Genomic DNA, 27216 nt, shown 5'->3' with positions numbered 1-27216 from the left:
CAGAGCTGTCATCAACTAGATTAGCAAGATTGCGACTGCAAGGAGAGCAGGTATGTGTGTATGGGGGGAGGGGAGATCAAGCATTCACTTAGGACAATTTGAAACATCAAATAGACGTCCAAACAGATATGTCAAATGGGCAGCTAGATATGAGAGTTCAGTGTCCAGGAGAGAAGTGTGGGCTAAAGACATAAATCCGGGAATCCATGATATATAGATGGTATTTAAGCCATGAGATTGGGTAAGATCATCTAGAGTGAGCCTACATAAAGAGCAGAAAGACCAAGGACTAGGTGATGGGTCTCTCCTATGAGAAGACAAGAAATCATCAAAGACTGAACAGAAACTTAGAGAGAGAAAGAAAGAAAACCAAGGGAGCGTGAGGTCCTAAAAGGCAAGTGAAAAAAGGATGAGGAGGAAGATCAACTGAGTTAAATGTTGCTGAAAGGTTAAGTAAGACAACTGAGAACTGCCCACTGGCTTAGCATGGCTAAATATTAGAACGGAAGTGCCAAAGGGCAGGGGCTTTTAATCTGTTTTGTTCAATAACACATTCTACATACTCAGAACAGATCGTGGCCCTGTATAAACCCCCAATAAATGCTTGTTTATTTATCGAATAACTGATGAACGTGGAGGTCATTGATGCCCTTAACAAAAATAGTTTTCAAGAGTTAACTGGGGCTTCCCTGGTAGCGAGGTGCTTAAGAATCCGCCTGCCAATGCAGGGACATGGGTTCAAGTCCTGGTCCAGGAAGATCCCACATGCCATGGAGCAACTAAGCCCATGCGACACAACTACTGAGCCAGTGCTCTAGAGCCCACGAGCCACAACTGAGCCCACCTGCAACAACTACTGAAGCCCGCATGCCTAGAGCCCATGCTCCACAATGAGAAGCCACCGCAATGAGAAGCCTGCGCACCTCAACGAAGAGTAGCCGCCGCTCGCCGCAACTAGAGAAAGCCCACGCGCCGCAACTAGAGAAAGCCCACGTGCAGCAACGAAGACCCAATGCAGCCAAAAATAAATAAATAAAATAAATAAATTTATATATAAAAAAACAGTTAACTGGGGGAAAATCCTAACTGAAGTGTGTTTGAAAGAAGAAAGAGACTAAAAACAGAGTATCAAGAACTCCTCTGAGGAACTCTGCTGCAAAGGGAAGAGAAATGGGGCTCCAGGTGGCTGGGGAAGTAAAATACAAGAAAAAAAAAATTTTTTTTAAGATGAGAGGGGAAAAAGCACATGTTTTTATAGGGAATAATCCAATAGAGAAGGAAAAGTTGATGTAGGAGAGGGGAGACTTCCTAGAGCTATGTCCTTGAGCAGGTGAGAGGATGAGCTCTAACACATATTGAACGTATGGCTTTAATAGAAGACGAGATAATTCATCTTAGTAACAGTGGAGAAGTCAGAGTATATGGGTATAGATGTTGGAAGGTGATAGATTTAGTAAGGGAGCCTGTGGAAGATAGGCCATCAAATGAAAGTAACATGGGAGAAGATAAAGGTATAAATAGTCAATTAGGAAAGTGGGACAGTGAATGGACGAGGGAAATATAGTACGACTTGAGGTTCATGGTCAAGAAGTAACTTTAAAAGATTCCATAAATCCTTGGCAACTTATGCCAATGTTAGGAAAATGTCATACTCAATCCCTGATTTTTAAATGCCTTGGTAAAATATACCATTTATTAGAAGTCTGCTGATTTTACTAGGAAAATCATTTCAGTTCTGTACCTCATAATCTTCGAATATTGTGGCTGAGTGTACAAACCTCCACTGTATTTCTTTTCCAAATTATTAAGCACTATGTTGCTAACTATTAGTCTCCTACTTTAAAAAAATCTATTATGACATCTAGATCACTTTTTAGTTGTATGAAAATAACTTAATTATAACACAAGCCTAGAACTTACAGATGCAAGACGATAGAATTCCTAACAAAAGATTAGGCCAAAGATTTTTTAGTGTGGGTGAAGCTGGTTCTTCACTTTGCTTAGTCTGATTGCAAAAATGCTGTTATTAGTTTAGTGCTACTCTAGGAGGATATACATTTAAATATCATTCACATTTGTTAGGCAATTCTGTATTTTGCTTGTTTTTACTGCAACTGTGTACTAGTGCTAATGATACCTTTATGGAAACGAGCAATTCACATTTTCAAGAGGGTTTGATTAAACATGTCTTCTTCTAATTTCAATCTCTTAGATGGCTTAAGATTTAACCTCTTAAATGCCCTGAACAAGTCTGAATTACAAGATTAGAAGAACCAAAACCTAAAAAAAAAGTTATTATAAATTTTAAACTTGTGGGTCTCAACTGGAGAATGAAGGGACTATATAGTTGTTAATGCTTCCTAGGTGATTCTGATATGCTGTCCTCTCTCAGCTCTGGTTGAGAAACACTGGCTTAGAAGAAACCAGAACACTTCTTAATGTCACAATAAACAATTTCTAGAGCAATGATTCTAAAACTTTAATGTGCATACAAATTATCTGGGGATCTCATTTTAACAAGATCCCCAGATAATTTGTATGCACATTAAAGTTTAAACTTTAATGTGCATACAAATTATCTGGGGATCTTGTTAAAATGAGAATTTGATTTAGTAAGTTGGGTGGCGTCTGGGTTTCTGCATTTCTTACAAGCTCCCAGGTGAGGCTAGTACTCTCGGTTTGCAGATATTGAGGAGCAAGGTTCTACAGAACAATCACATTTTCATTAGCGTGAGACTGCTATTCTTTGGAGACAGAATAATAAAGCAAGTTTTTAATTATTCACCAATGTTTTATATACACCGTAGATTAAACCCAGGCAAACCCTTTTGTTTTCAAAAATACTCCATCCTTGCTCACTGCCTACGAGTGTATAAATAGGGAATAAACACAAACACAAATTGTCCAAATACAGTAAATTTCAAGTATCTGCTGTTTGGAATTATTTATATCATTGCTCCCTTATACCAATCTAGAAGATGGCAAGCCAAATGTATGTAATCAGATGCATGCTGCTTATAAAAAAAAAATTCTCGAGAATTAGATCATATCTCTTATTGGATAACACTCCACAATTCACTTAAAAAAAAAAAAAAGCCATGGTGTAGAGGAAGACAATGACTGAATAAAGCACATTTATTTAAGAGTTCTTTTAATTTTTTCCTCAAACTTTCACTGAATTGTTTTAAAATGAAATCTTAGGACTTATAGACATGTTTCCAAACTAAAATTTATATGATATTCTGCCTCTTTTCAAAAGTAATAATGGGTAGCAGTAATGCTACATATGTTTGTTTAAATCAACTGGGAAAAAATTATGGAAGACATTATGAAAATAATTACATGAATTTACCTGCCCCTGGATGTTTAGAAATTATAGCTTTGGCCAACACTGTGCCTAGTAGCTTTGAAACTGAAATCCGCACATCATAATTGGATCCTTCAAAGGATTTAAAACATAGTGTGGCCACACTGTCCAGGTCTGTACTCCACATAAAGATGGCCTCATTCTGAAGTTCAAGGAGACACTATTCAATCGGGAAAAAAAGAAATTAATGAAAAACAAAATATAAATGTCAGGTTCAGATCTATATAAGTTGCAGAACCTATCAAGATCTAGCAAAAATAATACACAAATCCAAAGTCTCTAAATAATGATTGTAGGGACAACAAGTGAATACTTACTAAAAAGTCATAAAAATTATACTATACAAAGCAACGTGTCCACAAAGGGTAGGAGAAAGACCCATTTCTAATTCAATGGGCTATGAAAAATGTCTGTAGAACCTATCTGTTGGCTATAAGCAATTGTGAGAATAATTCCAACATAAACACTTTACTATCTAACCAACTATGTTAAGAAAGCATGATAAAAACAAAAACAAATCATTTTCAAACAACATAAACCGTACATGTAAATTTCACACAATTATAGAGAGGAGGCACAGTGGAATGGAAGGAATACTTAGAATCTGGTAACTTGAACTCCCCACTTCCAACAAGGTGCTGCTAACCACTTTAAGAACCCTGGGAAATTCATATAACTCTCAGGGCCTCAGTTTCCTCATATGTTAAAATGAGATAGTCCTATCTGAATATCAAGGTTGCAGCTCTAAGATCATGTAGCTGTTACTAGTGTTTTCACTGGGATAAACTGATTTAGTTGTCTTTATATTAATTTTTAGAAATTCCACTCATTAGACTATTTTACCTTTGCAGCAGCACAACGAACGGCCATGGATCTATCTGTTAAGCAGGATCTAGCAGCTTTATAAACATCCCTGTGGCAAGGTGTAGCAGCAGCTCCCAGTCCACTCAATATGTTTTGCAGACTCAGCATGATCTCATATCGACCTTGTGACTACCAAAGAGGAAAAAATTTAAAGAACAGGAAAAAAAAATTTGCTGTGAAGAACAGTATTAAGCATTGAAATTTATCTCATATTAGAGAAATACTCAGATTTTTGTACACACTAACCAACCTATTCTGACATCAAGACACATGAATAATTGCTATTTCTTAGTGTTTACTATTTTAAAAGTGTTACTTGTATATATTACATTTCAACATAACACAAATTTTATAGGGTTGATGTGCAGATTAAATGAAATTATATGGGAAGCGCCAGGCATAAGGCTTGCATGTTGTCAAGCACTCAATAAATGGTTGCTATAAATTAGGTAACATGGTAAGAGTGCATGGTCTGCCACCTACTAGCTATATGTCTTTGGGCAAATCTGTTTCTCTACCTTAAAGATAAAAGTTAAATGATTGTTGTGAGGATCAAACGAGTTACTACATGTGAAGTGCTTAGAACAGTGCCTGACACACAGTAAATGCTCAGTTAAGTTCATAGCTATTGATATTTTATCATTTATTGGTTCGAGTATTTTAACTCAGAGGTTAAAAGTCTGGGTTTAGATTTTAAAAGACCTGGGTTTGAATCTTGGCTCTGAACCTTAGTAGCTGTGTGACTTTAAGTTGTTCTTATTTCTTCATCTATAAAATGAGGATAAGGGACCTCCCCAGTGGTCCAGTGATTAAGACTCTGCGCTTCCACTGAAGGGGGCATGGGTTCGATGCCTGGTCGGGGAACCAAGATCCCATATACTGCACAGCGTGGCCAAAAAAAAAGAAATGAAAAAATGAAACGAAGATAAGATGAACCCCACTGTGAGAAGTAAACAAGCCCCTGTGGGTAAATCATTCACCACAGTGCCTGGACTTAATAAACACTCAAGAAATAGTAGCTGCTTGTACTATGATGTTTTACTAAATGTTCCAAATGCTTTCTATGTCTCAGGAAGTTAAAGCCACTATAGGTAAGTTAAAGTTGGAGAAAGATCAAGTATCATTTTCATAGTAATGTTATTAATTTATTTTTGTTCAAAGGAGCACAACAGTAATTATAGGTAGACATTAACAAAATGAGTCCTAACGGGACACTTCTTAACTTTCTTTTACGCCAATTTCAAATGCTATTTATCAATACTGGTGTGTATCAAAGGTGGAAATCCCTTTTGACATCTCCAAAACGTTGTGGTACTGAATCAACTAAATCATAAAGGTAAAAGTGGAGGAGCAATAAAGTACTTAGCAATAACTTTAAATTTTCTTTTTTTAAAAAAATATTAATTATTTGGTTGCACCAGGTCTTAGCTGTGGCAGGCAGGCTCCTTAGTTATGACCTGCGAACTCTTAGTTGCGGTATGCATGTGGGATCTAGTTCCCTGACCAGGGATCGAACCCAGGCCCCCTGCATTGGGAGCATGGAATCTTATCCACTGTGCCACCAGGGAAGTCCCTAACTTAAAATGTTCTGAAACCTATAGAGTAATCCTCTGTTAACCATGAGGCCTAAAAAGTATAGCTTAATCAATGGAGTTAAGAGAAAAAAAAAAGTTTAAAGTGGCCATACCTCAGTAAATAAAAGTTCTTACAGACACATCCTTTTAAATAAAACCAGATTTATGGATGTTAACAATCTCTCCTCCTGGTTTGCTGTTAATCTCCACATAACTGAGAATTTTCCAGCCTTCCTGCCCTTATTGGAACCTAGTTTCATATCATTGCGGGTGGGAAAGATACTTCATGCGATTTCAGTCTTCTTAAACTTGCCCAGACTTGTGTGGGACCTGATATGTGATCTACCCTGGTGAATGCTCTGTGCCCTAGAAGAGGTATATTTTGCTGCTGTCGGGTGGAATGATCAGGTTACGTCCATTAGGTCCAACTGGTCTAATGTGTAGTTCACTCCAAGGTTTGCATGTTGATTTCTGTCTGGGTGATCTGTCCATTGATGAAAGGCGGTGGGGGGGGGGAACTGCAGTCCCCACTATGATTGTATTGCTGTGTATTTCTCTCTTTAGGTCTGCCAATATTTGCTTTGTAATTTAGATGCTCTGAGGGGTGTATAAATATTTACATTGTTATAACTTTTTTTTTTTTTTTTTTTTTTTTGCGGTACGCGGGCCTCTCACTGCTGTGGCCTCTCCCGCCGCGGAGCACAGGCTCCAGATGCGCAGGCTCAGCGGCCATGGCTCACGGGCCCAGCCGCTCCACGGCATGTGGGATCCTCCTGGACTGGGGCACGAACCTGTGTCCCTTGCATCGGCAGGCGGACTCTCAACCACTGCGCCACCAGGGAATCCCATTATAACTATTTTAAATAGTGATTATTGTAGCCATCGTGCTACACATCCCTAATAGGTTACATTCTAATTAAGCCTACTATTTACCACTTCATAGTGGCAAGACCCTTAAAACAGTACAATTCCATACACTCTCTCATATGCTTTATGTTGCTGTTTTTATATATTCTAATTCTATATATGTTAAAACCCACAATGCCTTTCATTTCTTTGTCTTCATCATGAGCTTTCTCTTATATAAATTAAGAATTAAAGTATAGCCTATACCTGTGTCCACATGTTACCATTTATGGTGCTCAGTATCATTTTGTAAATCTGTTCACCTCTAGCTTCAGTGCCTTCAGAGCAGAAAGATCTCCTTTTCCTTTCACCACCAAAAGACCTGCCACTGATAAATTATCTCAACTTCTATCCATCTTAAAATATCTAAATTTTCTCAGATTTTTCAAACATATTGGGCAGTTTTTTATTTTATAAAATGGTAATAAACTCTTATAAAAACTACAAAAAAAAATATCTCCTCCTGAATTACCTTCTTCAATCTTTGTGTAAACTATTGATACTCAGAAGTGATCTGCTGAGTTGATTCCCTCACCAGTTTTATGTTATGGACTTCACTTCTCCTTAAAATTCTTGAATCAGTTACATTCTTCTTGAAATTTGGCAGACTTTACATTTGAATTTTCCCATGTTTTATCTTGATACAGTTAAAAAGAAATGTGTGTGACAGGCCAGCATTTTTATAAATTGTTTCAGGGCTGTTTTCTAGACTTTTTCCAAGCAAGGTAAGAACAGGAACAGGTGTGATTTTTTTATATTTAAAGGTGCTGAGTTATCCTTAAATATAAGGGACCACAGACTTAAAATTTTTGATATACAAACATACAAATGCTTTAATTTCAAAACTGTTAAACTATAGTTGGCAAGAAATTCCAGTATATCTTGGAAGTCCAATAGAGACAGTTACAAAAACAAAGGGTGTTTTACAATGGTAAATGATGCCAACAAATCAATGAGGCTAAGGCTGACAATATATATCCTGGCGATTGAAAGGTCATCCTGACCCTAGTCATGCTTATGTCCTCCACACTCTTTCCTGATTTTATTCCTTACACCCTGCTGATGCTGGTACAATACTAATCCATCCATCAGGTGTATGGTAGTTACCAACTACATATCTGGATCCTTGGTGACAAGCACTTGCTCTGGCACTAATAAGTAGTATCAGATGGAAAAGGTGATGCAAGAAGAGGGAGCAGGGATGGGTCTGCCAGAGAAACACCTTAGTTTGTGCCCATTTGAATTTATCTGAATACACAAAATGTTATTGCACTATTGCTTTTCTAATAAAGATTCAATATACAAAGTACATATGTGCACTACATAGAAATGTCATTTATGGATATATTTACATACATACTATGTATGCTTGTCATAGGTAAAGCTCTTTATTAACTCAAGAAACCATAAAGTCTGTATTTACCTCTGCACTCTTCATAGCTTTAAGAATATTCCCCACTGTATCAGTAAAGGTGTTACCCAGTATTCTACCCAACTTCTTATACAAGGAACCCAAACACACCACAGCAGCGCTGGAACGACATTTAAATTAGAAATTAGTCATGAATGAAAAAACAGGAATAAAAGGATCTTAGCACATGTAAAGATGACTACTTAATTTTACTTTTAAAGGATAAAATTTCCCAGAATCTATTCCACCGTTAAATCCTAAGGAATGACACTTAGGTGAGTATCAAATAATTATATTTTCAATACAAGAATTTTAAAAAGATATATCTTCAACTAATCTAAATCTCAGCCCAAAGATTCCATCCCCTCAAATTTTTTACAAAACAATTTTTAATAGAACTGAGCTTCATATATCAGATAATCAAAGATGGTCTTAAAGATAAAAGAAAAAGAACAATGTTCTTATCAAGTCTGAAAACTTTATGGGAAAATACATTCTACTATAAGCTAAAAATTAAATAAACAAAAATTTCTATAACATTAGTACTATGCAACCATACATGGCAAATTGCCTTCTCTAAAAAACAGGTGATAAAATGAACTGAGTCCTATGGAGAAAGAAACTAAGTTGTTCTTTTAGGATGTTAGAAGAGTATTTTCCTATATATTTACTATTAATTTTCACTACTAAGAACTAATAAACTAAAAGAACATACAAAACATGAAGAATTTAAAGTACTTGTGCCTTAAACACTCAACTGCTAAAATTTTTTTAAAATAAATTTTATTTATTTTTATATATGTATTTATTTATTTGGCTGTACCAGGTCTTAATTTTGGCACATGGGATCTTCGTTGCAGTGTGAGGGATCTAGTTCCCTGACCAGGGATGGAACCCAGGCCGCCTGTATTGGGAGCACGGAGTCTTAACCACTGGACCACCAGGGAAGTCCCTCAACTACTAAAATTTTTATCAGACAGTTTTGATCCCCAAATCTAAGCTTCAAATGTCTAAAGCATTTTTAAAAAGAACTGTTTCTCAGTCCATGGGAAAATGTTAGATCTTTATGAAAGTTAAATTCTTTAAAAAATGAGTAAAACGATTTGTATTCAGTTTCATAATAATTATGAAAGTTAGATTCTTTAAAAAATTAGTAAAAGAATTTGTATTCAGTTTCATAATAATTATCAAGTAGTTTGGGTTCTTTTTTTTTTTTAATATATATATTTTTATTTTTGACTGCATCGGGTCTTCATTGCTGTGCGTGGGCTTTCTCTAGTTGCGGCGAGCAGGGGCTACCCTGTTTGCAGTCCGCGGGCTTCTCACTGAGGTGGCTTCTCTTGTTGTAGAGCATGGGCTCTAGGCAGGCAGGCTTCAGTAGTTGCAGCATGCAGGCTCAGTAGTTGTGGCGTGTGGGCTCAGTAGTTGTGGTGCATGGGCTTAGTTGCTCTGCGGCATGTGGGATCTTCAAGGACCAGGGATTGAACCCGTGTCCCCTGCACTGGCAGGTGAATCCTTAACCACTGCATCACCAAGGAAGTCCAGGGTTCTTTTTTTTTTTTAAGACTTATTTTACTGAAGTACAGATGATGAACAATGTTGTGTTAATTTCTACCGTACAGCAAAGTTTGGGTTCTTTATAAAAATGATACAACCAAGAAGAACTCTTTTATGTTCAGTTTTAACATTTAACTTACAGTTTAGTGGGAAGATAACTTGGAGAATCATCTTTGCTTCGAATAAGATCATTACATTTATCGATTGTCTCATAAACAGAGAATGTGTCTCCAATACTATAAAGAATGGCTAGATTCTTAGCAAGGAGTTTGCGAGTAGGAGGCCCTGGGGAGCTGTTCAACAAAGATAGGAGCTGTTCCACAAGAGTTTTCTGTTTCTCCCTTACATCACTCTAGAAAGGAAGGTAACAAAGATAATTCAAGTCAACATAATTACACATAATCCTCTAATATGATTTTCCTTTCATATAATTAAAAACTAACTAAAAGCCTCTAGAAAAATGCAAAATTATTTTGAATAAATAGTACAAATAAGTTGGTGGCATGGCTATTACACCTCATGAACAGGTAGTTTGTTGCCCTGCTGATATCTCCAAAAAGTAAATTCTGGACTACAATATACTGGAGTCTTTGTGAACAAAGACAAGGGCTCTATTTTTTCTATGTCTTTCTTCTTAGGTTTGAAAGGTAGAGCAAATTTATATCTTAAGTAGAGCTTCTTAGTTCTTAAGCCTCTGCCCAATATATTATCTGCATCAATAAGCAGCAACCTAAAACCTATCACCAGAGCTGATCTTGTAATGGTTACCTGTCTTACTCAGATCATTTTCTAAGTTTAGTGCAATTTTCTTTTTGCAAGCTTATGCATCTAAATGCCGATAGTGTGACTCCATTTTACTTGTCTACGCTCTGAAAAAGGAGTACAGAATATCATCAAAGTGGTAATGGTATTCAGGTGCTCCCTGAGGCCTAAACTTCCACAATAAAATATTTGTTAATTTAGTGTAAGGATTTTTGTCATTTGTTAAATTCTAAATGTCTCCATGAGTAGTGTCTTTGCACCATTTGTGCATTACATAGGGTGCTGTCATTCTGTAGAATATCCCTATTTTTAGGAGATGTATGCAAAAGTATTAGAAGTAAAGTAGCAACTCACATGGCTCTGTAAATCAGTTAAACATGGCAAAATGTTAACAACTGCTGAATGTCGGTAAAGGGTATGAGTGATTAGTCTTCACTTTCTGGTAGCCATTTCATAAACTTTTAAAAGGGAATATGTTTACTCAAAGACTCCTCAATTCTTTTTTTTTTTTTTTTTTTTTGCGGTACGCGGGCCTCTCACTGTGGTGGCCTCTCCCGTTGCGGAGCACAGGCTCTGGACCCGCAGGCTCGGCGGCCATGGCTCACGGGCCCAGCCGCTCCACTGCATGTGGGATCTTCCCGGACCGGGGCACGAACCCTTGTCCCCTGCATCGGCAGGCAGACTCTCAACCACTGCGCCACCAGGGAAGCCCCTCTCAATTCTTACTCCCCTTAAAGAGTTCACACTTTTTTTTTTAAGTGAAACTCCCATCACATTATTTAGCGCTATACTGCACCAGGATGTCATGCATGTGGACTGACACAAGGTACAGGAGACAATGATAATGAAATCTAACACAATGTGCTCTGTAGTTTGTTTTTAATATATTTGAAAGTAATACTACAAATACTGGCTAATTTCTTCCTGCTCTTTTGAACAGAAGAAACCTCCTATTTCAATATAAAGTCTTACTAAGGTCTAACCTTCCAAAGCTAATTTAGGTTATACTCGACAGAACTAGAAAATCAAATCAAAGGAAGTTAAACATTATCTGGCACATTAAAAAAACCTCCAAAAACAGTTCTTGCAATTTTACTCACCCTGCTGGTTGCTAGCAAGAGCTTCTCCAAATATCTCAACCAATCAAAAATAAACTCTGCCTTCTGAACTTCACCCAGTTGATTGTATGCTTCTTCATTCAGCAGTAAGCTATGAGCTAATTCCATTCCTTGCAGAAAATTCTCCTAGCTGGTCACGATTCTTCTCATTAAACTTCAGTCAATATACCTAAGGAAGAAAACCTATAATAGAGGAAAATAATATTTTAAAAGGAGGGTGAAAAGGAACACAATCACAATACTGGAAATCTTGCACAGAAAAGCACAAAGCATAAATAAATGGAGACATCTTTTGTAACAGCTCTAGGGTGAAACTGGGAAAATCCCAATAGTAAACCCTAGTTAACACTGACACAAAACCCCTTTTTTAGAGAGCAGACAGGAAAATAGAGTAGGATTATTGACATTCACATGCAAAAAGTTGCTAAACAGAAGAGATGTTCCATTAAAATTTTGAAAATTTTAAGGTTAGACTACTCAAGATTTTCAGTTTTCTCTGTAGCATAAGCACCTTTTTACTAAAATGGGTCATGGGTACATATTAACAAATGACCAAATATCCAGACCTCCTGCTAAAATTCTATAGTAAAGCTTGATGTCTCCCTGGATCTTTGCCTCCATAAATAACCTGTCATTTACCTGGAGATTCAAGCCAGGAGCAGAGGGACTTATTCCTATTAAAATCTGTTCTCCCAATCTAACAAAGACACTGCCTGAGGCTAGGAGTTTTGGGAAAGAGTCCCATCCCAACCAGTATAGATAGTCTCCTTATCTCTCTGGGAGCCTTGTTGTGAAAGCAAACTCATGTTTCTGAAGGCACTGGGATGAATGTTGTCCAGGGATTATAGCAATAAAGATCATGTCTGCTCTGACCCAGATCCAATGTAGCCTTCATTTCTGTTACAGGAAATAATCAACATAAGACAGAGGAGGTTTTGTTTTGTTTCAGATTCATGATCATCTCCTGGGTACACTCTAGTTCCTGTGTTGCTTATATACAACACATAAGCATGTGTGCACAATACATACACACACACATAAATCTGTAAGATGGCATCTGTGGTTATGGAATTTTTTATTTCTAGGTGCATGCTCAAGTATATGGCAGTGAAACAGCATGATGTCTGTAACTCATTTTCAAATGGTTAAGTATATCAATCAATTACCCATAAAATATGGCAAAATGTTAACAGTTGGATGTTGGTAGTGGGTATGTGAGTAATCATTTTACTGTTCTTCAATTTTTCTGTATTTTTTAAAAGATCACAATAAAAAGTTGGAAAAATTATTTAAGAAGAGAAATTTTTTAAAAAACATAAGCTGGCTTTAAAAAAATCATTACTACTACTTACAGGAGTAACAGCTATCATCAAGAACATTAAATGACAGAGATGGTACCATATACATATAAGATGGATACTCCTATTCACTGATGTATCAAAAATAAATTTGATACCTTATAAATAAAACTCCAAGCTAAACAGAAACAGGTAATTGGAACTGCACAGAAATACAGACAGAATGCTACAGGTAATTAAACTAAACTATATAAAATACAGAGCTCATATTCCCCTAAATAAATCTCAATCTTTTGTAGAGAAGCCAGCAAGATGTATTAGAAAATCAGATGGGAGAGACATGGGAAGGCTTTTCTTTCCTTCATTTTTTTCTCCAAGAAAGTTTATGGGTATAAAATTACCTAGAGTATCACATCATCATTATTGTTAAATAACTAAAAGAGCCCCTCTAAAAGACAGTAGTTGCAAACTGGTACACTGTTGGCTACATTTGGCCTGCAATGTACGTACTAGGGAAAAAAATTAGTTACTAACATTTAAACACAAGATTTTACACAAAAACCTGGGTCTATATCCCATACAGCAATGAATGATGGAATCTAAGAGGGGCAGGGACTCTCCATCAGGCACAGTTGCCAGCTGGACTGCCTCATTCATTTACATTATTTGCCAACTTCTATGGGTATTCAAGTTTTCAACCCTTACTCTTTACCTTACTTTCGTCCTCTGGCTTGGGTTAATATTCTATATTCTCACTATGACGCTGCCCCAGAGGCCAAAATACAGCTTTGATCACCACTGTCTTCTCAAACCTATGTGCTGCTTTTAGCCATCTCCCTAATTAGTCCTGCCTGCACGCCCAGTGCCACCCATGACCTGGCACCAACTGCCCTCAAAAGAAAACAGAAGTGCACATTAGATTATTTTCATAAACGTCAATTTTGAGGAACAAGAACAATATAAACAACCATGCTAACAAATTTACTTTTATAAAGATAACGTGAACTTTAGCTTCTTGTTTAAAAAACCCTCCTTTCTTTTCTTAAATTATCGAAGTGAACTGACCAAAATACATACAATTAAGGATAAAGTTAATAAATGTTACAGAAATAATTTCCAGAAGAAAGCTACTAAGTATACCAAAGGTGAAAAGCAAGTTTGCACTCAGTATCTATGATTGTGAGAGGAAATAAAAAACCTGAGTATCATAGAGAAAACTTCTTATAACCACCAGGGCAACTCAAAATCTCAAGAATCAAATTACCCTTTTTAGAGGTCATTAGGACTGCTCAAGAGACTTTTTTTTCCTTAGGCAGCAGCAATATTGTGGTGTAAAATGATCTATCAAGAAGCAAAATAGCTAACACAATGCAATAATAAATAATTCAGTAAAAGGTTGAGATCATAAGCAGGGCATAAAGTTATCTACAATGCCCTCAATATATTCCTCATATAAATCACTCCTAAAAGAAGCAGACAATTCACACTGGTAATCCCACATCTAAACCCCCAAATCTAAAATGCATCTGCGATCTCCACATACCTACCATCAATGAGACAAGCAAATGCATTTTGCAAATAACAGATGCTCCTGCTCTAACCTATAGTTTCACTTTAGGATGATGAATACAAACGTAGTCAATATACTGTTATGTTTTAGTCTGACCACAACCCTATGGCTATATATACCTGAAGGATGCTTATTTTTCTAGTTTTTCTCTTACTTTCCATTTTTATGTTTGTTGAGATTACGAAGTGATTAGTTTATTAAAAGTGAACATATATATCAATATATTTTTCAAGGTACAGTTATATTACTTGAAAAAAAGAGTCCATCAAACTGTTGTGTGCCAACTGTAATGCCAGCCATTATTTTTGACAGAAACTAATTATTTATTCATCACTTATTATAGTCCAGGCACTACTCCAAGCACTTTACATTTTCTTGAATAATTAATTCACAAAACTGTCCTTGGGTAGCTATTTTTATTAGCACTATTTTAGGATGAGGACATTGAGGCACAGAGAAGTTGAGTAGCTTTCCTAAGGTCACACAGAACCTGGTCATACACTTCAGCAATCTGACTCTAGATATATGTGCTTTAACCACTAGATACTATGCTGCCACCCTTTTATCCAATCAAGCCTGTCAAACACCTTGAAGCCAGGCATTTTATTTATTCATTCATTCATTTTTACTGAAATATAGTTGATGTGCAATATTATGTTAGTTTCAAGCGTACTACATAATGATTTGACATTTGCAAACATGAAATGATCACCATATCTATATAGGGTTTACAGAACTATTTTGGGAACATATGCTGAAGTTTATGCAGGGGGGAATAAGTCTCCCTAATCTTTTTGGTCATTTTAGTTTTTTTTTAATGATTTATTATATCATTTTGAAGAGAGAAAAGAGAAAAAAAAAGAGAGAGAAAAAAATCACAAACAATCAAAGAAAACATCAAACACAAAATAAGATAGGTTTGTCGAATTGGTTTGTTTTTTTCTTTCCAGAGCATTAAAAGACCAATTTACAAAATGAATAAGCCACTCAGCAGTAAATGGAACTAATTCCAGAATGTAATAAGCAGTTAAAGTTTCGGAATCTGTCTCATACTTAAATTTAAATTACTTTTCTTTGACTCTCAACTCACATCTCTACAAGACATCACAACAGCTTCAACTCAGCCTCCAATCTTTAGCTTCTCAGTTTTGTTCAAAAAGCATACAGTAAAACAAAAAAACAAAAAACCTCTCAAGAATCTCCCATACTTCAGGTACATATATAAATCTTTTTAAAATCTATACCTTTCAAAAAACAAAACAAAACAAAAACCCAAAACAGTAATTAGCTTGTTGGGGAAGAAGGAAACTTTCCTCTACCCTTTTAGGTTTTTCTGGATGGTCTAAGATTAAATTGACACGAGACAGATTAACAGGAGAAAAATTTAATTCTGGACATACAGGAACCCCATACACAAGAGGGTCAAAGACCCCAGATACATGAAATGTTGAAAGACAGAAAGGTAAAATAAGGTATTATGCCATTCTAAGCTAAGGAATGGGACAGTGGCCTGGGGCTTCGAAGGGCAGGAAGAGTCATCCACAGGACGATTAAGAAGAGTAGATGCTTGGTAACTAGATGTTTGCTCTGACATAGAGATGGGTCTACTTAGATAAAAATTACCTCCAGCAATAACTCTCTTCTGGGAAAAATCCCCAATTTAAATTCTTCTAAGTAGTTATGGGAGGGGCAATATTTTCTCTTGAACCCAAGCATCTCGACTGCCTTTAGTTCAAAACAATCCTCATGCAAAAGTGACACACTTTGGGCAGCTCGTTCTGAATCCCAAGATTTAATCTAGAAAGAAGATGGATCATTCTTTACTGACCTATTATTCCCTATGACCTGTGATTCAGGCTTTGCAAAAGTATAGGTTACAAAATAGGAACTCACAAGTTACACAGAGCATTAGGTCATAATTAAGATGTTGCCTAAGGAAGGCTGCCCTTGGTAGAAAGAAAATGAAGCCTTTCTATTACTGTACTTTAAATATCCCTAGGCACAGTCTTAAAGTTGGTTTGCTGACACACTGTATTTCACTGGTTGTAGGGTAAAATGAATATTGAAGCAAATCACTTTTAATTCTAGAGTTAATAGTTTCATCTTAATGATTTTAAAATCCTGTCTGTATTCCATTTTTGAATCTGAAATACCTTGCTTCTTCCTACAATAAACTATTTCAAAATTCACCTTAAAAAAAAAGCCTTCCTTCAGGAAGCCTTTCATGATTATACTGTCTTCTCTTGGTATAGCACTTTTTCCATTATTATAGTTATGCTTCATAAAATGTTTGGCTTCTCTAGCCATCATTTAAATTGTCAGATGCTCCTGGTATTTTTCCAAATCATGATTCAAAAATGTTAATAATGATTATTAGAGTAGTAGCATTATGGGTAAAGCTATCTTCTCTAGTCTCCAAATTTTTAATGATTTAAAAACTTTCAAAATGAAACCCTTAGAAAACAATAAATAAACCAAACAATAAACCAAACTTCCGTTAGATTCCTAACTTTTATAATCCATAATACCATTTGTTAGCATCATCTTGGTAACATCACAAGTGGGAAGGACAAATGTATTGCCTGCTGTAGTTCACGGCAATGCCTCTCACTTTCCAGATTCCCAAATCACAAATTGACAACAGTAGCTATTACTCACTGAGCCAGGAAGTTTTAGGTGCTTAATTTATATCACCTCTAATCATCAAAAGGAAGAAAGCAAGGAAGGCATTACTCGCCCCCATTTTATGGAAGAAAAAACTTACATGCCAATAAACAGTAGAGCTGAAAATGAACCCAGGTCTCTTTGGCAACAAAGCTCATTCTCCTTCCTCAGTGCTAGGAAGCCCTTCCACAGGGGGAAAAAAGGAAAAACAGCATTTTTGACATTAAGATGTAAGAGACAAAAAGTGTGGAATAAACAGGGCATGGCGGTGGCGGGGGCATCACTTTATATTTGGGCTCGTTCTCTCCCTATTTCCCCCTACACCTTTTAGTAAATCACAAAATAGGTTTCACCTCCCAAGTCCTCCAAGGATAAGGGTCAAACAATTAAAAAGGCAGCATTGGGAAAACACCAAAAGGAACAATACAGATGAGGCTGGTAAACTTAAAATTAAAAGCTAAGCATGTCAAGACAGTAGACCTATAACAATGCAGACTAGTGGTTCTCAACTCTGGTTGCTTTTTTTTTTAATTGAAAAAAAATTTTTTTAACATCTTTATTGGAGTATAATTGCTTTACAACGGTGTGTTAGTTTCTGCTTTATAACAAAGTGAATCAGCTATACATATACATATATCCCCATATCTCCTCCCTCTTGCGTCTCCCTCCCACCCCTCTAGGTGGACACAAAACACGGAGCTGATCTCCCTGTGCTATGCGGCTGCTTCCCACTAGCTAGCTATTTTACATTTGGTAGCGTATATATGTCCATGCCACTCTCTCACTTTGTCCCAGCTTACCCTTCCCCTCCCCGTATCCTCAAGTCCATTCTCTATGTCTGTATCTTTATTCCTGGCCTGCAACTAGGTTCATCAGTACCATTTTTTTTTTAAGATTCCACATATATGCGTTAGCATACGGTATTTGCTTTTCTCTTTCTGACTTACTTCACTCTGTATGACAGACTCTAGGTCCATCCACCTCACTACAAATAACTCAACTGCATTTCTTTTTATGGCTGAGTAATATTCTATTGTATATATGTGCCACATCTTCTTTATCCATTCATCTGTCAGTGGACATTTAGGTTGCTTCCACGTCCCGGCTATCGTAAATAGTGCTGCAATGAACATTGCAGTACATGACTCTTTTTGAATTACGGTTTTCTCAGGATATATGCCCAGTAGTGGGATTGCTGGGTCATGTGGTAGTTCTATTTTTAGTTTTTTAAAGACCGTCCATACTGTCTTCCATAGTGGTTGTATCAATTTACATTCCGACCAACAGTGCAAGAGGGTTCCCTTTTCACCACACCCTTTCCAGCATTTACTGTTTCTATATTTTTTGATAATGGCCATTTTGACCAGTGTGAGGTGATACCTCTTTGTAGTTTTGATTTGCATTTCTCTAATAATTAGTGATGTTGAGCATCTTTTCATGTGCCTCTTGGTCATCTGTATGTCTTCCTTGGTGGAATGTCTATTTAGGTCTTCCACCCATTTTTTAACAGGATTGTTTGTTTTTTTGATATTGAGCTCCATAAACTGTTTGTATATTTTGGAGATTAATCCCTTGTTGCTTCATTTGCAAATATTTTCTCCCATTCTGAGGGTCGTCTTTTTGTCTTGTTTATGGTTTCCTTTGCTGTGCAGAAGCTTTTAAGTTTAATTAAGTCCCATTTGTTTTTGTTTTTATTTCCGTTACTCTAGGAGGTGGGTCAAAAAAGATCTTGCTGTGGTTTATGTCAAAGAGTGTTTTTCCTATGTTTTCCTCTAAGAGTTTTATAGTGTTTGGTCTTACATTTAAGTCTTTAATCCATTTGGAGTTTACTTTTGTGTATGGTGTTAGGTAGTGTTCTAATTTCATTCTTTTACATGTAGTTGTCCAGTTTTCACAGCACCACTTATTGAAGAAGCTGTGTTTTCTCCATTGTATGTTCTTGCCTCCTTTGTCGTAAATTAGGTACCCATGTGTACGTGCGTTTATCCCTGGGTATTCTATCCTGTACCACTGATCTATATTTCTGTTTCTGTGCCAATACCATACTGTCTGGATTACTGTAGCTTTTTGGTATAGTTTGAAGTTGTGAAGCCTGATTCCTCCAATACCACTTTTCTTTCTCAAGATTGCTTTGGCTATTCGGGGTCTTTTGTGTTTCCATATGAATTGTAAAATTTTTTGTTCTAATTCTGTGAAGAATGCCATTGGTAGTTTGATGGGGATTGCATTGAATCTGCAGATTGCTTTGGGTAGTATAGTCATCTTCACAATATTGATTCTTCCAATCCAAGAACATGGTATATTTCTCCATTTATGTCATCTTTGATTCCTTTCATCAGTGTTTTATAGTTTTCTGAGTACAAGTCTTTCGCCTCCTTAGGCAAGTTTACTCCTCAGTATTTTATTCTTTTTGTTGCAATGGTAAATGGGAGTGTTTCCTTAATTTCTCTTTTTGATTTTTTGTTGTTGGTGTATAGGAATGCCAGAGATTTCTGTGCATTAATTTTGCATCCTGCAACCTTACCAAACTCATTGGTTAGTTCTAGCAGTTTTCTGGTGGTATCTTTAGGATTTTCTATGTATAGTATCACGTCATCTGCAAACAGTGACAGTTTTACTTCTTCTTTTCCAATCTGGATTCTTTTTTTAAATGCATGCAGATATGACAGCTGTCACATATAATCTAACAAAATTGTTTCAAATGAAGTTAAAAACAACTAAGTGCTACTAGAGCCATCTTACAGAAAAAACTGAATGAACCTTTTGGCCCACCCAATATATATATGGCACTTGATGTTTCTCAACATATTTTAAGTATGAACCTTTGCCCCACCTTTACCTTTTTCTTGTTTTTCCCAGCTGGGAACCCTGTGAACTCAGTGTTCTATAGTACACAATCTTTAAATACTAATCATTAAAGACTACTGTGAGTCAAAAAATTTTAAATTCCCTTTCGCTTATACTGTGATAGGATTTTTTAAGAAGTAGAAGAATATGTAACAAGTCAGTGTCACACTTCTACTTAAAAGTAGCCATTTCTGGGACTTCCCTGGTGGTGCAGTGGTGAAGAATCCACCTGCCAACACAGGGGACATGGGTTTGAGCCCTGGTCCAGGAAGATCCCACATGCCGCAGAGCAACTAAGCCCATGCGCCACAACTACTGAGCCTGCGCTCTAGAACCCACGCGCCAAAATTACTGAAGCCTGTGTGCCTAGAGCCCATGCTCTGCAACAAGAGAAGCCACCGCAGTGAGAAGCCCGCGCACCACAACAAAGAGTAGCCCCCGCTCGCCGCAACTAGAGAAAGCCCACACGCAGCAATGAAGACCCAACGCAGCCAAAAATAAATAAATAAATAAAATTTAAAAAAATAATAAATTTATTTAAAAAGTAGCCATTTCTGATTAATATTTTGGATCAAATTATCTAACATTCAGAATTCTAAATATAAACAGAATCTTTTCTACTCCTGGAATATGAGTAAAGAAAAAATAGTTTTAATTAACCTAGTATATTTAAGATTTATCAGTTCATATAAAAATCTGTGTTATTCATACTTTTAACAAACTAAAAATGGCTTGTTGCACCATAAATTTGAAAATTTGATTTTTGGATTCTGAATACAATTCCCATAAAATCAACTTAATCCATATTTCTTAAGTCATATGACAAAAGTTTAACTTGCACCATGCCCCAGGCATAGCACTAATACCTTGTTTTACTATATAATGAAAATACATTCAATGTACCAAGATTCAAACAATATTTCCTGCAAACTTGGTAGAAATGGCAAGAAAGCTGCTTCTCACCACTGCATAATACAAGTCAATAGGAAAGGCAGATCCGCTCAACTCCAAAAGCTGATGGGGAGCACATCCTATAGGACAGAGAAGCTAGGATGGAATAGGAAAGAAACAGGAGTTACACAGAAATTTATAAGTTGGGGTAAGAAAGGGCCAGAAGTAGGGATGCAATTTCCTTTGCCTTCCTTTCTTGCTTTTCCAAAGTGCTGCAGATTACCATTAGGGACGAGAAGAATGGCAGAAGCTGGATTCGATGAAGGAGATTGCCAATAGGGGCCCCATTTGATGTCCAGTCCTGGGAATTTTCCTTGCAGATTACAAAAGAGAAGACCTTGAAGGGTAAAAGGAAGTATGGGTGGAGGGGGAGGGGAAATGAGCAGCAGGAGCCAACTCTAATAAGGCAATGATAGGAAAAGGAACTAACATTTCTTGAGGATTTGCTTACTAGAAACTTTTAATTCACTATCTCATTTAATCTTCATAACACTGAAACTCAGATATTATCATCCTCATTTTACAGATGAGTATAATGAGTTAAGCAATTTGTCCAAGATGAAGATGCTATTTAAGTGGAAGAAAGATTAACACCTACATCTGTCTAGTTTCAATGTCCATGTTCCTTCAACTACTTTCTACATTCTCTTCATATAGTCTCTAATCACTGCTATTACTGACAGTTACTGCCATGCCCACTGAAGCATCTAATCTTTATAACTTTGTTCTTTCTTATCATTTCACTCTCCTCTTAGGTCTCCAATACTTTTAGGCTTTTTGATAAAGTGTGAGGTCTACTAGAGACATCAACTTCCAGAGGGCCCTTTCCATCTAGACAGTAAATCAATAAGTACTAACAGTGTTAGGTTAGTCTTTGGCTATTCTTGACAATTTTTATCACTCTTCATTCCACAAATCAACTCTTCCACCTCCCCCTGGGAAGAAAGATTTCACTCTGGACACTTTGGAATTCCAGAAGGCAAATTTTAAAAGAGAAATTTTACTCTAATATCTCCTACCACACTCAGTTTGAAAGTCACTATCTATGCAATCTCACTACTTGGTACCTAATTAAGAATCCAGTAACAAGAAGTACAATAAAAAACAAAAAAAGTTAAAGAAAAAGAAGATATACAGCAATTAATTGTTTCAAAGATCATGAACTTTACTGACGTCAGTTTCTTGGCTCTCAAGGCCAGTTTATTCTAGTTTAGTTTAGACATGACTAATAATCCAGTTATCTGGATTCTAGTTAGGGTGGAGTAGGGCACCATACTAAAAGTGAAGAAGCAAACTCACTGAGAGCAGGAAGAAGTCAGGGCAGGCAGGTAACGGTGATGGAACTGATCAAAATACTACTTAATACAGATATTTTAAAAAGCAGGCAATATGGGGATACTTCGTTCAAGAGCAAAGTGCACAAGATGCCATTATTCCCCCAGCTCATCAGAGGCCAGGAATCCTTGCTCAATTTTCCAAAATATCACTGTATTGGCTGCTCATGAAATCTGCCACCTAGGACTTCCTAGTTAGCCATTAGAGTCCACCTGCTATAGAATCCCCTCCTTTTTCCCATTCTAACTATTCATGGCTCTTGCACGCTGGTTAGCATTCACAGATTCACCCTTAATGCACACTATGGTCTGACACCTTGGCTTTTCCTCACGGTTCCCACTTCTAATTTACAACATATCTTATGAAATGTCTAGTCTATAATTTAGCTACAGCTCTGACTCTCTTGGAGCCCTACCTGAGGGTTCTTGTTTTTTTAGCAGACACTGCTTCCTACTCCCTGCCAGATGCCTAAGTAGGCTCTTAACGTTGCAAGTGCAGCTCCCTGGAACAACTCCATATTCCTCTGCTTTCTGGCTGCCACCATCATAGCCCACCCAAGTAATACACTGAACATACCATCTATTACCTCTAACCCCTAGTTGCTCTGGGACAGCACTCCATAATCAAACTCACCGATATTTCTGCAGCAAAATATAAACATTCACATAAAGGTGGGATAAATAATGACTATAAATAGCTTTATATCAGCTCAGGTGATGTTTTGCTGCCAAATGAGTTAAGAAAAAAGGCTTTTGGACTCTGTAAGTTTAAGGGATTTTGTACTTGTATATATTTTTCTTTTCTTTTCTTTTTTTTTTTTTTTGCTTTGCAGAGTTCCTCCCAAAATATCTTTAAAAAATTTTTGTGCATTTCAATGGGTAATTTCATTTTTCTGATAATTTTACTTACATAAGAAATGTATTGAACAAGTGAGGTATTATTATGAATGTATATACAAAAACATGCATATATTCAACATATAGAAATCTACAAGCACAAGAGAAAAGGATATAGACAGATGCTGTTGTATATCCATAGAGAAGCATAATCTAGAAAATAAGTACAAAGAAGTACATATATAAAATACTTTATTTATTGAAGTTAGAACCATACCACAGTTTTAAGATTAGCAAAAGTATATACTCTGCTTTAAATATTTAAATATCACCTCATACAAGTTTTCCTTCTTTCCTGTCACATAATTAGCTCTAATTTCTTAGGCAGGTAACACTAACATAATACTTTAATATGGCTATATTATGCTTCTTTTCTAGAAATAATTATCTTTTAAGTTGTTACTACTAAAAGAAAATCCCTAACATGATTCAGGATACATGCTCCAGTTTCAATCTGTTGGGTATCTGCTTAGAGGGTTCCAATTTCCAATTTGGGTCTTACTGTATATATACGTTTGACTTCATGCTCACAGTTACACTGTCAAATAATTTTCTGTCTGATCTTTTAATCAATATCACTAGATTCATGGTAAAAAAAAAAAAGTCTGAGTACAAATAACTTACTGTTACTTGTGAAAAACACAAATATTAAAAAGAGACTTTACTGGGCTTCCCTGGTGGCGCAGTGGTTGAGAGTCCTCCTGCCAATGCAGGGGACACGGGTTCGTGCCCCGCTCCAGGAGGATCCCACATGCCGCGGAGCGGCTAGGCCCGTGAGCCATGGCCACTGAGCCTGCGCGTCCGGAGCCTGTGCTCCGCAACGGGAGAGGCCACAACAGTGAGAGGCCCGCGTACCAAAAAAAAAAAAAAAAAAAAAAAAAGAGACTTTACTAAATGAAAAAAAATTTCCACATCAGATCTAAATTAAAACTGAAATTATAAAGTTGTTAGAAAACACGTAAAAATCCTTCCCTTTCTCTAGCCTTCCAAAAGGCTAGAATTGCTGAAATTAAAAATTATTAGGTAAATATAACAGAAAAGGCATGACCTTTTTCCATCATTACACATCTAGGATGTGGAAGCATTTATGGGATCCAGTAGTTCACCTAACATAATGAAAAAGATGAAGAATTAAAACTGAACTCCCACAAAAGATACAGTGATTAAGAGTCCTAGTCCAGGGTCAGCAATTTTTTCCTGTGAAGGACCAGAGAATAAATACTTTAGGCTGTGTGGACCACACAGTCTCTATCACAACTACTCATAAACAATACATAAACGGCCATAAATAGATGAGTGTGGTTATGTTCCAGTACAACATTATCTATAAAAACTGGCAGCAGGCTGGATTTGACCCACAGCCTGTCAATTGCTGACCCCTAGTGTAATCCAAAGAATTTAACACTACAACTAGACAAAGGATTCAATTAAATGATAAAAACAAGTCTCTACTAATTCCTTAGGCCTCAGTTAATTCATTTCTTAAATGAAGTTTAATAACAGTTTCTGCAGTCTCCTTAAAATGCAGAAATGCTTTTATGTGAGCGGACTAAGGTCCCACGAAGGGGCTGTTCAAACCCATCAACTATACTATGGATAATTAATGAAACACAAGAGTCAATAAACACTTTTTTAAAAAATGCCGATGTCATTAAACTGGTTAATCGGGATTTAGAATAAAAGAATTTTAGAATATGAAGGGACCTAAACAAATCCAGAGTTTAATCTTTTATTTTATTCAAAAGATAATTAAGAAAAGCTCATAAAGGTTATCAACTCTCTCAATCCCCTTTTTGAAATAAAGCTGAATGGAAGAAAGGAAGATAGGTGTATTGATTGCTTAAAGACGAAAGTTCTTAAATTTTTTCCTTAGAGAACGTATTATTAGTGCAATTTTTAAAAAATTTAAGGTACTTTGGATTATGCATTTTCTGTTCTAAAGTCAGATACAATGATAAACAAAAAGAAAAGAGAAAAGTTAACAAAGATCAGTAAACAGTAGTGGAGGAGCTTAAGCTAAAATTCAGGTCTCCCGTCAGTTTAGGAGTCTTCCAATACTATAACTATCTATATAAAATAGCTGTACTTTTCCCAACTGTCACTATTCTTATTATAAACCCTGCCTGCTTACCGATTTCATTAAAGGGGAAAAAAATCTATGGTATTAAAACGTAAGACAAATCTCAGCTTCAATGCTGATCTAAAACCACTTTCTCAAAAACATACTTTCTAAAATGTTTGAAAACGAAACAGGGCAATTCGCCTTTCCCCATCCACCTAATGCCCAACTCCAAGCACACTTTTTCCTTACACTATAATCTCCCCAGAGTATTTTCTCTGACAAAGTTCTGAACCGTATTTATGGGCCCCTTTTTTCCCTTTTAACGTCTTCTCTAGGCTGTTAAGTTCCTTAAGGGCGCTAAGCCTGCACATAAAAAATGCTGAATATTTGTTGAATAAATGACTGCACATAAAAACAGTGTATAACTATAACCTTTAATAAAGGAGCGCAAATCATTTGACACCTATTCTCTGACTTGACAGTTACAAAAAATCATCTTAACTTGCCGGAGGTATACATTACTGTGACTAGTAAATACCATAAAGCACTTCATAAAGTTTCCAAAGACTTTATAATCCCTTGAAATGACACTGTGCTGGCCGAAAGTAGGGTAAGAAGAAATGCTTCCTCGTACTAAGCAAATGCTACCCCGGCAAAGGCTTGCTTTCCTTGCGAGAAGGCACTATCCAGAATCCACTCTCCACTGCTCCCGGAAACGCGCCTCCAGGGTTACGCGCGGGCGTTCGGAGAACCTCTCCCTAGGCTCGGGTTGGGGCCCCGCTCCCGGCCAACCCCCGGCGCGGCGGGCGCCGCCAGGGCGGGTCCGGGGAGCGGCGCGCCGGCGAAGCGGGCTCCGACCTTCCGACCTTCCCCGCAAGCCTGGGGGCTCCCTCCGGCGGCCAGAGTCCACGCCTACCTGTTGTGCACGGGGGAAACCAGACTTTCCCGGAGCCCAAGAGGAAGAACGGAGTGCACGGCTACTCTGCCATCCCCGCGCCGCACTTCAGCCCCTCCTCGGAGGGCTCCGGCCCCTTCGGCCAGATCACCTAATCCCTCATCCCGTTCCTGCTCCCGGGGTCCCAGCTTCCTCCACCGCTTCGCTGCCGCGACCACCCCGGGGACCCTCAAGCCGCTCAACTTACAGTGCAGGCCCCGGTGTGTGGTTCTTCCCAGCCAGCAGGCAGCACGGACACCGCCCCCTCGCGCCGGGAGCCGCCTCCACTGCGGGGATTCCCGACTGCTCGCCCCCGGGGTCCGCCACGACCACGACTCAGCGACCGTCCCAGCCTCGCCAAGTTATCGGATCCACAGCACTGGGACTCGCAGGCGGTAGCGACGGCGGGAGGGGCGCGCGCGGGGCGGGACGGAAAGCTCGGAGCCTGGAGTGCGGCGGGAGCCAGCGATTGGGAACGCGCCCCGCACCGCGCCGAGGCCCCGCCAGCCGGCCGCCGAGCTATCGAGCGCCCACACTGGCAGGCGTGACCGCTCCACCTCCGAAAGAGCGATGGCGGAGACTGCGGCCTAGATTGAGGCCAGGGCAGCGTCTTTGCAGTCTGGAGAGCTTGGCCACACCCATTTTTGTTTGTTTTCGACGCTACCCAGAATCCTTGGGGCATCTGAAGTCTAAGACACAGCTGGAGCCTGGAGAAATTCAGGCAGGGAGTGCTGTGGGTGTAGGTGGTGGAATGCTAGACTAGGAAGGGGCCTTAGAGAGCCTTGTGTCCTACAGCCCGAAACTCTGGGGCCTGACGTAAAGCAGCTTGCCCAAGGTCACACACCCAGTCACTGGCGGAACTGGGATTAACAACCTCTTGGCTCCAAGTCAAGTGCGTTTTTCTAGTATACTCAGCATTTTGAACGTAATTTTTCAATTTTTATTTTGAAACAAGCACAAGCTTACAGAAATGTTGCAAGTATAGTACAGAGAACACTTCTTTCCTGAACCATTTGTGATCTAAGTTGCTGATACAATGCCACATTGTCCCTAAATACTTTAGTGTGTAGTTCTACTAATAAGCACCTCTATTACATAAT

At 37.8% G+C, this 27216-nt stretch overlaps 1 protein-coding gene across 5 annotated transcripts in view; it reads right to left on the bottom strand.

Moving 5' to 3' along the window:
- The window catches only part of HEATR5A (HEAT repeat containing 5A), a 117155-nt gene extending 90437 nt beyond the window's left edge, over positions 1–26718 (bottom strand). For 2 of the 5 annotated variants that reach the window (XM_060096347.1, XM_060096346.1), the window contains exons 1-6: positions 26325–26718; positions 11542–11742; positions 9820–10031; positions 8135–8243; positions 4211–4360; positions 3353–3527 (exon numbers count right to left, since the gene is read on the bottom strand). In XM_060096347.1, coding sequence (XP_059952330.1) covers positions 3353–3527; positions 4211–4360; positions 8135–8243; positions 9820–10031; positions 11542–11667 — 772 coding nt within the window. In that variant the 5' untranslated portion in view covers positions 11668–11742; positions 26325–26718. Of the gene's footprint in view, positions 1–3352; positions 3528–4210; positions 4361–8134; positions 8244–9819; positions 10032–11541; positions 11743–17191; positions 17275–26098; positions 26286–26324 lie in introns of those variants that run through there. The other 3 variants (XM_060096344.1, XM_060096343.1, XM_060096345.1) reach the window with 3 other exon arrangements.
- Positions 26719–27216: the final 498 nt, after the last annotated feature.

Source organism: Mesoplodon densirostris, chromosome 4, assembly GCF_025265405.1.
Source record: "Mesoplodon densirostris isolate mMesDen1 chromosome 4, mMesDen1 primary haplotype, whole genome shotgun sequence".
In the NCBI taxonomy this organism is placed as follows: Eukaryota; Metazoa; Chordata; class Mammalia; order Artiodactyla; family Ziphiidae; genus Mesoplodon; species Mesoplodon densirostris.
This window is presented reverse-complemented; position numbering and strand designations above follow the sequence as displayed.